Here is a 14,029-nt window from a genome sequence, read left to right as displayed (position 1 = left end):
CATCTCATACTATGAAGAAGCAAAGATGCAGCCAGGAGGATCAATTTTTTTAATAATTAACAAGTGTCACATATCAGATTTCAGAAGAACTACAGAATATATTTTGAGCCACTAGAAACAACAAATACTTGGCATGTCATTGAATCCCTCCTGCATTAGTGAAAAAGGTACATTGTACTCACCATCCATGAAAGCTTGAACAGCCTTGTCTACATTGTTATCAAATTGCTGCAACACCAGAACTATCTCATTATTGCTTTTGTTCGGAACAATTGATCGGATTGCATTGATCTGTAAGTAAAGGAAGACAATCACATGAATTTATCATACTCCTTCAGACTATAAGGTACCTGTGCCAATGCATGTTTATATAAATACCTGCTACACTGAGGTGCTCACAAGCACACAGTAATGTATCTATCTGCACAAAGCAATGCCCATCCTATCCTCACCCAGCCATGCAAATAATGAAACAGTTTCTTCATGACATCAAATCATAGAACTGGTAGCCAGTAATCCTGGAAACAAATCCAACTCTCAGTCACAGCAGAAGAATTCTAGCTTAATTCAACTGACAGAATTTGGCATTAGGCTCCTTTCCTAAATGGTCTATTTGCTGCCAAGTGTCTTGACATATTACCTATGCAAATTTAGTGAGCACACGACTTCTTCAACAAGGCTCTTGCATGGCCTTGCTACATCAAAGTTATGACTGATGCTTTTGTGGCATCTGAAAAACAGTCGTATGCATGAAAACAGTCGGAGGCTAAAAGAGAACAATATCATTTTTAAAAGTTCTAGTGGCTGCTCAACATTATTTCAGTTTGCTGTTCCATATACAAGTGACCAGGAAGCTTGTGTAACAAAATCCTGAACAAAGGACATGGGATGCCAAATCCTTCAGGAAACTGCTGATGGATCAGATGCCACAGATGACTCTGGCATGCAATGCTTAAATTTCACAGCATTTGCTACTGCTATACTGTCAGTATCCATTGATACCAAATGGAATTCAATTAATGATGTTTTAATGAAATATTCCTACTGGAATCACATTATCATTTATTTTCTCATCCCTATATATTATAACTGAAAGCAAATAGCTACATGAAACTTTGTTGCTATTTCCTTTTAATGCTATAAAAATTTTACTAGATCAGACAAAAAAAAAAAAAAATAAACAAAATTAGCAAAACAAAAGCCTATGATAAAAAATGAGAGACTCTGCCAGACCAGTTTAGCTGTTCCAAATTAGCTTTATGAGCTTCTGAGTCAAGATATCCAGCACGTATTTTCAATCAGAAACTTGTTACTGTCCTGCAAATGTTCATCTGGGACCCTCCTTTGTCATCTTTCTGTGGGAATACATCCTTGATTAGGGTGTACTTTATTTACTACATCCCAATGCCATCATGCTAATTGTGAAGCAGTGTGGTCTTTTTATTGTACTGTGAAATATACTTGCGAAAAAGTAATACATGAAGGTAGAGCTGTTTAAGGGCATTAGGCTGGCTCACATGACAAAAGCATTCACACTACCTTGTTTTAGCTGCCCAGTTAGGTGCTGAAGCACAATCCCTATGGAGTCTCCATCAATGGGGACATCAGAAGGTGATTGAGAGCACTCAAGTGCTCAGATTTGACCAAAATAATCTAATTTTCCTGTAGTATGTGCACCCCACTCCCCAACTACTGTGCTTCCCTGTCCTGTATACTACCATAAACCAGGAATCATGGCATGTTCTCTCATTGCAGTGATGGGACAGCTCAGATTCCTGATGCCTACTGGACTCAGCTTTAGAACTGCAAAAGGCTCGTGCTTGGCTTCAGTACATGTTAGTACAGCTACTTAGGATGATTTACTGTGCTCCTGTCCATCATCCCATCACAACCCTCTCTGCAGCTTCACATTCACCCACAGCACCTCTCAGGTAGCAAGTCTAGCCTTGGGCAGTCCAGACCAAACCCAGAGTTTAGAAGCTGAAGTGCTTGCCTACTTCCCAGGACCCTTTCCCAGAGGCCTATCCCATTTTCTGTCTCATGTTGCTGTGCTATGTCTGAACCAGGCCGGCCCACAAGCTCAGTCCCCAGCCAACAGAGGCTGCTTTAGAACATCTACTGAACAGGGGTAACTTTATATTAATGTTCATACAGAGCATGCTGACAAGTGGACTGCTTGAACCAGAGGTTGTTGTTGCCAGAAACTATGCAGAAAATCCCCTGTCTGCTCAAGTTTCTCTCTTCAGCTGACATGCATGCATGGGAAGAAGTAATGAGTATAGCTCTCTGCTATGTACTGCAGGCAGCCAAGTGAAAACTAACCCAAATCAATAGGATGTGAAGGGAAAGCACTGGAAAAAGGAGTTAATTAATCTAGTGATTGTGGGCACAGGCGTGCTATTTACTGATAAAGCTGCAACAAGTGTGAACAGAGCTGGCTCCACAATAAGAGCTGGCAAAGACACTAAGGTAGAACAGGCCACAAGCTGCAGACATTTTATGTTCAAGCTCATAGCTCTCAAACATTTTCACCATGTGGATTACATCTTCATATTCTCACAAAAAACTCCCCTCTTCTTTCACAATCATGTGAATCGTCTCTCTGCCTACTCAAAATTGCATAATCTCCTTGTGGTAACTGCTTACAGGAAAAATAGTAAAAGAAATATCTAGAGTATTCTAACCAACTTTAAACTTAAGCACAAGGATCTCCCATGGCTTCTAGGTCCTACTTTGCTATGAAAGGTCTGCAAGCCTCAGGAAGCATCTGGAAACAACCAAGTGAGGCTAAGACCTCACTCAGAGCATCAGACAACTCGCCACACAGCGCACTTAGGAAACTTAAGAAGAATATCTGTAGGGTAGAGGACATTGACACACAAGAACTCACCCAAGCAGGCTATGTTTTAGGCTACAAGATCAACCAAAGACTTTCTGTTTGCACTGGGTGATCTTTGTTAAGAATTTTTTGATTATAGAAAAAGCAGAATTAAAAGCTAAACTGTGCTTCATCCAACTAATACTATAATTAAATAAAAAAGGCTATGGAAACATTTTTTTTGTGGAGATAACCCAAAAAACCCCAGGATGATGATCTTAGGAAAAATGCTTAACAGTACAGAGAAAAGAAATTTAGCATATGACAACACTGTAGACACAGCCTTGGTTTAGTTGGACTACTAAAAAACTTGATTTAGGGAATTAATATACTGTAAAGCTCAACAGTTCTACTGCCAAAACCCAACAATATTTTTTGCCGACTGTTGCACAAAAAATACATTTGTTTATCTTTCTATTTGGAAAATATAAAAAATTTAGAAGTTTAATGAAAGAATTCCTCAGGAAAAGAAAATCAGATTGCAATGGAAAGCATCCAAGACCTAAGAAATCCAAAATCAGAAGTTGTTTAGACTTTTTAAAATCTGCTTCTCTTATGCTGTGATACCCAGGATATCTACAGGTTAGAGTTTCTCCTAAATTTCCATATTTTTGCAGTGATTTAAGTGGGTGAGTAGATAAAAACTAAAATTTGTAATCAGTAGGATGCATCAAAATTAATACACACACATCTATATCTATAACCATCTCAGTTTAGAATCAAAAGAACAGATATCCCAAAAGGTTTTGCTCCAAAACAAAGTATTTTGTCTTGTAAATTTTTAGGAACAAAATGGCATCATGTTACCATACTTCTGGAATTTCAAAGACAAAGATCTGTGTGCCAGACAGCAAATCTACAACACATGCACTGTTTCACCAATGTTGTAATCCAGAATACATTGGAACTGTTGTACACAGGCAATGAAAATGTTAGCAATTTCTGGACAGAAATTACTGACATGTGGTTACAAGACTCAGATTGTGACCTGACAGTATATCTGGGAAGAGGACAAGGTATATGGAGGGGAGACCAGGCTATAATGACAGCCTTCACCTAGAAATGCAAATTTCAAGGTCCCAGATATTCCAGCCCTTAGTCCTTTAACCCTGATTTCAAATATATAGGTAGATTTCTGGGTCTGAAGCTCATCTCCATTCTCTCATGCAAAAAGTGTCCCATTTGTTTCCAGAAAGGGACCTAGTAATAAAAAAGAAAAAAGCCAAAGGGAGGGATGGGAAACTTCCTGACAGCATAAGCCTAACACAAGTGCACTTCTCCAACTGTAGGTCTTAAGAGACCTAAACAGACTGTGATGAACAGAAGCATATCAAAGCTCCAGGAATGCTTGACAAATGCAAGATGACAAGGTGGATTTACTGAAAGGCTCAATGGGATCTGGATCCAGCCCCTCCAGGTATGCTGGCTGCTCTCTGGTTCACCTGCTACCTCAGGTGATAAAACAGCCCTTGTGCTAGTACAGCTATACACCTAGGCTTACAAACCTCCAGCTGCCTGGGGGAAGTCCATCACTTCCCAATCCAAAAAACTGTATAGAGATCATTTTCATGACAGATGTGATAGGATGATGCCAGGGGAGGAGGCAACTTCTAACTTTCTCTCTCTAAACTCATAGTCCTCAAATTCAGTAAGAATATCCATCTTCTTAACATGTAAACAACAGATTATGCAACTAGAATCATCTGGTATTTATGACTTCTCAACAACCAACTCCTTTAAAAAATACTCAGCATCCTAAAGTATGAAAGAAAGTACCCAAACAAAAGAATCCCTTCCCAGGGAATGGTACTGCATTAATGCCATTCTGCAAAGGCTAACTCAGCAGTCTACTTTGTTAGATTTCCATTTATGTGGGAGAAAACTTTTTTTTCCTACTTACTGAAACTTGATCATAGGAGAAACAGCATTACCAGACTAATTATTTTGTGAAACATCCTGTTTTTATCCAGTGTAGATTCCCAGTGAACTGCTGTCATCATCTGGATGCTAGACAGCATTCCAGGACACCGAGAGAATTCAGTAACATACCTTCAGAACCACAGATAATTAAAGCTATTAATGTCAGCATTAGTTGAAAATCTGTCACTGACAGCAGTTAAGTTCCTGGGCTTTCCCTCCTGTAGCCTAACAGGAAAGCACATTATTTTGTTTACTATGAAAACTTTCTTAGAATTTCAGCTTACCAAAGTTACTTCAAAGCAATCACAGACCTAAAATATAAACCTGTGATATTGACTGTATACAGTCAAGAACATGAAAGACAGAACCAAGGTCCACCTCCATTTAAACCCATGATCCAGAGCTCAAGTCCTGCTAATGCTTGCTGCAATTTGAGCCAGACTGTGTCTCATAAGGACCAGAATTCCACAGTCATGAGGATGTTTTTATCTGTCTCTTACAAAAAATGTTGAAGACTGCCCAGAAATGGAATCAAAATTGAAAAAGGTATCAAGTCTCCTCAGATAAGTGTCTACCTCACAATAAAATCCTCAAGGTCTGATCAGATATACTTGACTATTTTTCTGATGATTACTGTTAAACATCTCATTTGAGGCAAATTTTTGGCTCACCTAAAAAAATATATACACACACACACACACTCATACATATATAAAATGAATCAGTAACAGGTTACTTTGGAGGAATATAGCACACAGGAAAGGATGCTGAATTCTACCCTCTCATGGTAGCTTACTGGAAGTCCTCACAAACACTCATCTCACAAGACTTTCTAGGTAAGTCAAGCTCAAAAAGAAACAGAGCCTGCCTGGAAGCTGTGACACCAGATTACCTATTCCACATGCAGAACCAAGCTGACAGCGATGCGCGCTCCTCTAAGCCCTTTACTTTCTCTGTCAAGTTTCAAATGGTTCCCAGGCAACTGTAACAACATGGACTCAATCACTGCCTGTTTGCTGCTCTGCTCCATCTGGTCCCCCTTGGCATCATCTCAAAGAGGATGTTTCTGGTGAATAAGTAACATATCCGGGGTTCAGAGAGTTTGTTTATGTATTTCTGACATAGTGACAAATTAAACTTCTTTGCTGAAAGCTCACGGCTGTTCTGAAACCCCTAAACACAGCTGCTCTAATCCCCCTGAAGTAAGTTACTATTATGGTCACTCAGACAGAAATATTCTTATTCATGCTTGGTTAGGAAAACTAACACCTTCACTTTGCACTAAACATTAGGATCAAAAGGTCTTCTCTAAGTTAAGAACTAAATTAATTTATAAGTATGGTTATCAATAAACACAGACATTTCCTACTTTACTTTTACTGCATGTCAGTAGCAAATTTTTTATGTACACAGATACATCATTCAATTCCATTACACCCCCAAATTCTCCCAAATCCTGCGAGTGAAGCAGGGAAGAAGGGCTGCCAGCAGAACACTGCTGGTTTTGATAATCCGGGAATTTAGCATTAACAGATATCCTGGCTACATTAAGCAAGAAAATGCATTTTAAAACCACTTTATGGTAGAATTTTTAAAAAGGTTTTGAACTTCTACACAAACACATTTCATGAAGACAATTTGACTTGGTTGTATTAAGAGGGTATTTCTTACATTGGAGATGTTTTTTCCAGAAGCTTTACTAAGTTCATCCTGGTAAACTGAACAAGTGTTGCTAATATCCCCTTTGAGCAAAATGACAGTTTTGATCAGACCTGTGCCACTCTTTCTGCTACATGATCTCTTCATCACCCTCATACATTCTGATCATTAATTCCTAGTAAGCCCCAAAAAAGTTCTACTTGCTGCAGTAAACTTCTTTAGGCACTTGTCATGGATTTATTATTTCTCCCTTATCCATCAAATAGCCAGGCATTCTAATACGTTATTTCAGGATTCCTGAGGAGTTTGGCTTACTAAGAACTGTTCTACTTGAGTGATGACAGCACCATTTACAGACACGGGTCTGTGATATCCTTAATCCAAGTTAAATGGCTCATCAAGTGACAAACGTGCATTTTGATCAACTTTTTGGTCTTTGAACAGTCCATCTACTTCAACACATGGGCAAAGAACAGCTGCAAAGGTCAACCTTAAGGAGAAAGTTTCCAATCTGTGATTTCACTAATCATTTGAATGATTTCAAATTTACATACTACTTCCATTCCTTCCACTAAGTCCTACTCTTTTCTTGCATGCTGACTATTGCTTATGAAAACCACATTTATGGTGTAATGCAAACAAAACTGTGAAACCTCCAAAACCACATCTGAATAAAATTTCCTTCTTGCAGTGCTGCCCATCTGCTCCTCCAGCTCTGACACTTGAAATGACAAATGAGAAAGCAAGCTTTTCAGGAGAACTTCAGCAAAACATTACTCTTAACAGAATCTCAAAAGGAGAATTTTCTTCTGAATGAGTATTTTGCTAATCCAGCTGACAGCAGATCTCACAGCAAACAAACAAACAAAAACAAAACAAAACCCCAGAAACAAAAACAACAACAAAAGAAACAAACAAACAAAAAAAAAACAAAAAACCAAAAAAACCCAAAACCCAACCAAAAAAATGGACCCAAAGGCAAGTCCTGAAGTTTAAACAATTCCTGATATTTCTTTGGATCAAAACCAAAGTCACATGCCAGAGCTGAATGGTTATTCTGGGGAGCGCCTGATACTCACTCTTGTCTTGTTAAACTAAGAGGGCCTAATTGTTGCAGGAGACAATACATCACTTGTCTTCCTCACTCCAATTTCTTCTTCTTTGGAAGACTTGTAATTCAGAATCTCAGCACCTCTTCTGGTGATGTACTAGGTTAATGCTTGAATACCTCCTTTGATTTTATGGATTTGGATGCAAGCCAATGAGTTTAGCTCATTTTACCCCTTAATCCAGTGAACTTCTGTGCATATGATCTGAACTATGTACAACACTTGGTCTCTGAAAATCCTCATACAAAAAATAAATCCTTACTTATTTTCAGGCAGAGAGATGATTATGAGTGTTATCAGAGGCAAGAGGGATAGTGGCATAGTGAAGGAAGACTACAGCAAGGGTCAGGGCAGAGGGAATTATTCTGAGAGAGGTCCTGATGGTAAACTTCTTATACTGGTTATGCACCCAATTAATGACCTTTGTGTCTGCTGAAATGCAGAACTTAGGTTATTCCAGAAAATCTGTGGGTTATGTGCATGAAAATATGGTAATTGAAACAGTCCTGGCTTCCCTACAAGAGTATCACAGCTGCAGGAGTCTCTGCCAACTATGGAAACTTTCATTAGCCTTCCTAACATCACAGGCCAACATTTATATAAATCTCTTGGGGGAGAAAAAAGAAGATACAAAATAGAATGTTTAACCTATTGACTCTATGAACTATTTCAGCTGAAATGCCAAGAATGAATTATACAAGTATCACTACCACAGTAGCATTCTCTTATGACTCAAATTCAGGGGTGGGGCTTTACAGAGCCTGGTTGTGAGCATAATGTCCAAAATGTCTGCACTGGCCTCACACCACTTTTAAAACAGTGGCAGAGGTTTTACTTTCTTGAATAACTAGAAGCTGATCACGGAGAGAACACAGGGAAAGGTCACCACTGAAAAAAAAACCCCAAACAACTGCTGCCCCACCCCCAAACAAAAGAACAAACATGCTGAAATCTGCATGGGACTTTCACCACATTTTTATCACAGTGAAACAACCTTCAATGTAAGGAGAAACCTGTGTGCTACTTCTGCAGAAACTTACATGAGTAAGTACTTGTGTGCAGATGTACAGCTCCTTTGGCTTCATGCAAGTCCTAGCAAGATCAAAGTCTTAAGTACATCATGATCTGCAAGCACTAAGGCAGAAGAAAGGGAGAACTGGGAAGGGACTGTATTCTAGTCTGTTCTTTTAAACCAGGCCTGCTGGTATTTACATTGAGGGCAATGGATTTGTGAAGCTCAGCACAAGTATCACATTTATAAACCTTAGTTTTTTTACCCAGAAATATTGCCTCATAAAAGGTGGGTAAAAGTAAATGTTAAACTCACTCTGCTTCAGTGTTGTGAGGGATGACTATGGAAGCTCTGTAAGCTAAGTGAGAAAGGGATGTGATTTTGACTCCCTTACCAGCACACTGTAAATATGTCTGCTTTTCAAACATGCAAATGAAATCCTCATGTTTTAGCAGTTTATGTGCAAATATTATCCAAGACAACTCTGCAGGACTTTTTAAAACTTTTTCCTTGTATTTCCAGTGCATCACTCAAAGACTTCTGGAGCTACAGTCACTTCATAGTTACTCAGTTTGTTGCTGCCCATACAGTAAGCTAAATACAAGATACCAAACAGAGCCACTGCAACCCTGTTTTAAAACACAAGGGACTTGCCCAGGTGCAATGGCTCCCTGGGCACAACACCCTCTCAACTGCAGTATGTAGACTGCAGGAGGCTTATGCTGTTTGGTCACTAACCCTTTATGCATTAAATTAATCTGTATTTCCAGAATAAAACCCAATGATTTTGCAAAACAATTTCAATTGCTATTAAACTAAGTTTTCAATTTGGCATAGGGATTTAGTGGCACTAAATACTAATGGAAGGTGCAGGAATAAACAGTGGAGCAATTTATAACAGAGTGTATTGATTCAATTATTTTCCTGTCTTAAAATGCATATGGTCATAAACATTTGATTTGGGGCACTCCCAGCTGATATCACACTTGGAACAGCAGGTATCTACCGTGAATAAAACTCCTGTTGCAGTTCTTCATTCTTAAACTTGCAAAAGACAAGCACATGATTTGTAAAATCCTGCACTTGTAAAACTGACTTAAATAAAAAATTTCAAGCAACACAGTAAATATGTAGAGCTTCAATTGACTTACTGAGTTATATTTTGGGAATTACTGTACTCTGGCAGCAGGGAAAAGAATTCAATGACATTACTTTCTACTACAAAATCATCATGCTACTCCATTTTAAAACCCTGTGCTTTTATTAAGGACTAAGGAAGACATTCAGCACCAAGACAGATTCATATTACCATGCAAATCCTCAAGCACAATTAGCAACACAGATGTTAACACCAAATATAAGGTAAAACCACTGAAAAAACAGGCACCTGGGCAGTGCAACAGGTAAGGAACTGTTTCCCATAAAGAGAAATAGAGAAAAAGAAATTCTAGGGTTAGATTGTCTCTTCACAATCTGACTGCTGGGAGTCACAGAAGATCTCCTGACCTACCTCATATCCTAATTAGCTTTAGGTCCTCTACTGCTCCTGAAAGGGTGATGGGGCTCAAGCTCTAGCCAAGGATAAGGAGAAGACTCACTCAAGCACATGGAATGCAGTTAAAAGCAGACATACTTTCCTATGAAAAAGTAATCTACTCTTTGCAGGTCCTGCACTTTTAGGAATTGCTTTAACTATTATTGGCAGAAAATTATATCTAAAGGGCATGTTTCTTCAATGGCTGCATTTTGTACAGCAACAATCATTCCAAATTGCTGTTCTCCACAGCATCAGCGTGCACAGGAATTACAAAGGAACAAGAGAATTCTAGCTGACAAAACAGTCTCTCTGCAAAAAAGTAAAAATGCTTCTCACCACACAAGATTCAGATTAGTCCTATCAATATCTGTGTGTACTTCATGCACAGAGTCAATACATAATAAAGTTCAGTATATAAACTGTTGGAAAGAGAAGAAATTAAATAGGTATGCAAATATAATTTTGGTTTGTATTGTACTGTTACTTGAACCTACCTTTTCCTTGATATTTACATGAGAATTGATTTCTGCCATCTTTATTCAGAGGAGAGTAGTGTCTCTGAAATAAGAAAAAAAATCAAAGAGATTAATTTGGAGGTTTTAGTCCCAACCTGTCAAAGCTACACCTGTAATGACTAATTGCATATGCTTACCTGTAAGCATTAGAGAAAAATGAGAACACAATGTCCTGCACAGCAGTGCTCAATCCTGCCAAAGGTAAAGCTAGTCCAAATTTCCTACCTTCCCCAGATGAGTTCTGCAAGCACATTTAAAAATGCCTTATAGCTATGACTCTGGATAAAAGGCATATCACACTTCTCCCAGCCATGTCCCCATACCCTGTTCTGACGCTATAAAGAGCAGGAGTACCTTAGATGAACTCAACAGCTCCTGTTTTCTCATTCACCAGCATCCTCAATTTTTGCAAAAAGAATTTATCAATTAATGCAGTCCTAAAAGGCAGCTAAATGTGCCAGGAGGTTGGGCTGACAAGTGCTGCATGGCTGTTTGTTGTTTGTTTTTAATTCATAACTAATTCAGAAGATTTAGTCACACAGCTCCTACTGAAACTAACAGGGTCTGTAGATTTAAATCTCTAAGTCTTCTCTGAAAACTTGGGAATATGAATGGAATTTGCATATGATTAAGAAATCCTGCAATATGCTTTCTATTTCCAGTTATGTGGCTGGGTAATTGAGAGAGACTCTACCACATGATGAAGAGTTAAACACAGGGAAAGGAGTCCTGTTGCCTATTCTTGCTTCCATCAAAACCAACTGCCTTAAATTTCACTAAGGAACAGAGCTGAATCTTGACATTTTAAAATTAAATCACACACCAAGAATTACAGCAAAGACTAAGTCAAATGAAATACAAGCTTGGTTTGGTCTCTCTCTTTAACTCTATTGTACACTGATAAAAAGGTACGGATATATGAGAACAAACCCTTAAGTTCATTTTAAGTTTTAAAGTTGGAAGAGCTCCTTTTCCCCATTTGAGCACTTGCTATGTGGACTGATAAGTGTTCCAAAAATTCTTCTAAATATCTTTTAATGCCCTTAAACAATGCTCCCTCAACTTCTTCTTTGAAACATAGAAGTTTAGTAGAGTTCAAATTGCAGAAATTAAGCACGTCTCTTGCAGTATTCACTGACAACTTTTAAATCTTACAATTAATTTCTGTATGCATCCATTTTCTAACTAAAGAGATGAGAGTTGAGGAAGCATATGGGGAAGAGATAACAGGAAGAAGAAAAAGACGTTCATTTGAGTTTTGGTCTGATGAAGAGCCAAATGACTAAAGTAACCATTTCCATTGCCAGCTATTAAAAAGACATGCTTGAAATAAGTAAGGTTGCTTGTGCCATCTCCATCTTACTATACTATGAAGAGAAGCTCTATCAGAACTCAGATACCTTTTACCTGTATTAAGTCAGTGGCTCAAATGCTTAGCCAAGACTGGAGTCTCACTATGTTTGACAAGCCTTCTTGGCAGCTGGGCCACTGTGTCCCTGGGAAGCAGAGACTTTACTGTCTGCTGGTATCTCAGAGCGGATGGCTGCCCTTCCTGCCCCTCCTTACATGGAGAATGAAAGAGCTCAAATTAGTTTCTTTGTCAAGCCCACCCAAAGGCTAGAAGCAGAATTAAAAACATCTGGACAGAGCAGGCAGGAAGATCACTCAGAAGGTAAGTTCAGGGCAATTCCATTTCCAATATCTAGTGTGTTCCAATAACAAAAGAAAGGTGTTGAGAAATGCTTGTAGCCTGTAGTCTCTAGACAATTTTTTTTAATGTGCTTCTTGTCTTTTTCTGTCAGCTATTTCTCATGCCGAAGGGGCAAAGAACATGAGATATAGCTGATAAATTTTCCCATGCAGACTGGAAAAGTCAGCTCTAAAGTTACTCTACGTCTTCACCTCCCTTGCTGCTTCTCATAAAAGCATGGCTTCTATCTAGTGACATCAACCCCACGCTGGAGGGGTCCTATTCTCTGTTTAAGGGGTAACTGTATGGTAAGGAATAGTTAAGGAATTCAACTGGTTTGCTCTTGTATCCAGTACAGAGCAGATTTTGTAATGTTAGAGAAAACTAACACTCTTGCATGCTGAGATCAACACACTCTTGCATACTGATTCAAATACACTTAATCTGATCCAGCACCTCAGAACAACATTAACAAGAAAAAGTTAATCTGTTCCTGAGGAACCAAGCACACAACACAGAAAAAAGCTCACTAAAGGAAGTAACAAACTCTTCTGGCCTTCAAAGTTTATTAATCTATAAAAACCACTAAGTAATGGGAAAAGATCTTTGTCACTTTAAATCCTCAGGTCTTTTTCAACATGTGCTATCAATTTTGCACCAAAATTTAAAACTGCATCTTGTATGAAGCAAATGAATCCAAATAATGATACTTTGTGAAAGCCTCATGCCTCTCAACTAAGGTTTCTTCAAAGATAGATACTAGCTAAAAAATTCTTGAAATTTAAATTAATTTTGCTGACTAAACCCAACTACTTAGCCAATTCTACTCTTCATAGCAATGCTCTGACTTGATTTAAAACCAGACATAAAAACTTCATGCAACACCTTGCCAGAATTTGATGTGTCTCTTCTCTGCTGTACACTGCAGGTGTTTCTATGATTATAGCCTTCCACCAATAAATGTGGTGCTGATTCAGCTAGCTTGCAACTGCAAGCTATTTCAAAAAGACCAGGCATGCTACACAAAACATACACTCTGCTTCTTTCTTCCTTTCTCTTTTTTCTTTCCCTTTTAAGATACAGAACTAAGAGGACACAAGCTTTTACAAATGGACCCATTTCTCTATACTTTACACACTTCATTAATATGCATTTTACAACTGTCAAAATGAAGATGCTAAAACTGAGTTGGAGCTATTTTTCATTCACCTTCTCCAAGGACAGATAATTGAAATAACATTTATAAAACACTTGCTCGTTTATATAACTCAGTCCAGCACTGCTTGTTACATAAAATACAGATGATACATTAAAAAGAAAATGTCAATGCTGCACTAATTTTTAAAAGCATCATCCTTTATGGCTATACTTAATAGCTAACAAATTTAAATTTCTCACTGTAGCACCAACTGATTTATTGACTTAACTAGTATTTTTTCTCTGGTGTTATTTTAATCTCAGTGTTTAACAATTACTTAGTTTCTGTGGCAAAAGACTACAGCATATCCATAATTTTATGAACAAAATAGTCCCACTGAAGTTTAATCTCCAGGCTCGGATCTAAGTTTGAGTTGCTACATTCTTGTCCTCAGTTCTTCAGCAAAGCTTCTTTCTGTGCAAGTTGTGGAACATCAAAATAGGACCCTCAGCTGAGCCCAAAAGGGACCTAAAGCCAATGCAGAACAGTATTTTACATGTTACCAACAGCA

The 14,029-nt window shown here is 38.3% G+C and overlaps 1 protein-coding gene across 4 annotated transcripts in view; it reads right to left on the bottom strand.

Moving 5' to 3' along the window:
• The window catches only part of SPATS2L (spermatogenesis associated serine rich 2 like), a 138,260-nt gene that overhangs the window by 29,203 nt on the left and 95,028 nt on the right, over positions 1 to 14,029 (bottom strand). For all 4 annotated transcript variants that reach the window (XM_071434593.1, XM_071434591.1, XM_071434594.1 and 1 more), the window contains 2 exons: positions 10,610 to 10,673; positions 183 to 291 (listed from right to left, as the gene is read on the bottom strand). In XM_071434593.1, the coding sequence (XP_071290694.1) occupies positions 183 to 291; positions 10,610 to 10,648 (148 nt within the window). In that variant the 5' untranslated portion in view covers positions 10,649 to 10,673. The remainder of the gene's footprint in view (positions 1 to 182; positions 292 to 10,609; positions 10,674 to 14,029) is intronic.

This window comes from Agelaius tricolor, unplaced genomic scaffold (assembly GCF_023055355.1).
Source record: "Agelaius tricolor isolate 1412-34295 unplaced genomic scaffold, bAgeTri1.0.p SCAF_10, whole genome shotgun sequence".
Classification (NCBI taxonomy): domain Eukaryota; kingdom Metazoa; phylum Chordata; class Aves; order Passeriformes; family Icteridae; genus Agelaius; species Agelaius tricolor.
The sequence above is the reverse complement of the archived record's forward strand: the minus strand, read 5'-3'. Positions and strand labels throughout refer to the sequence as shown.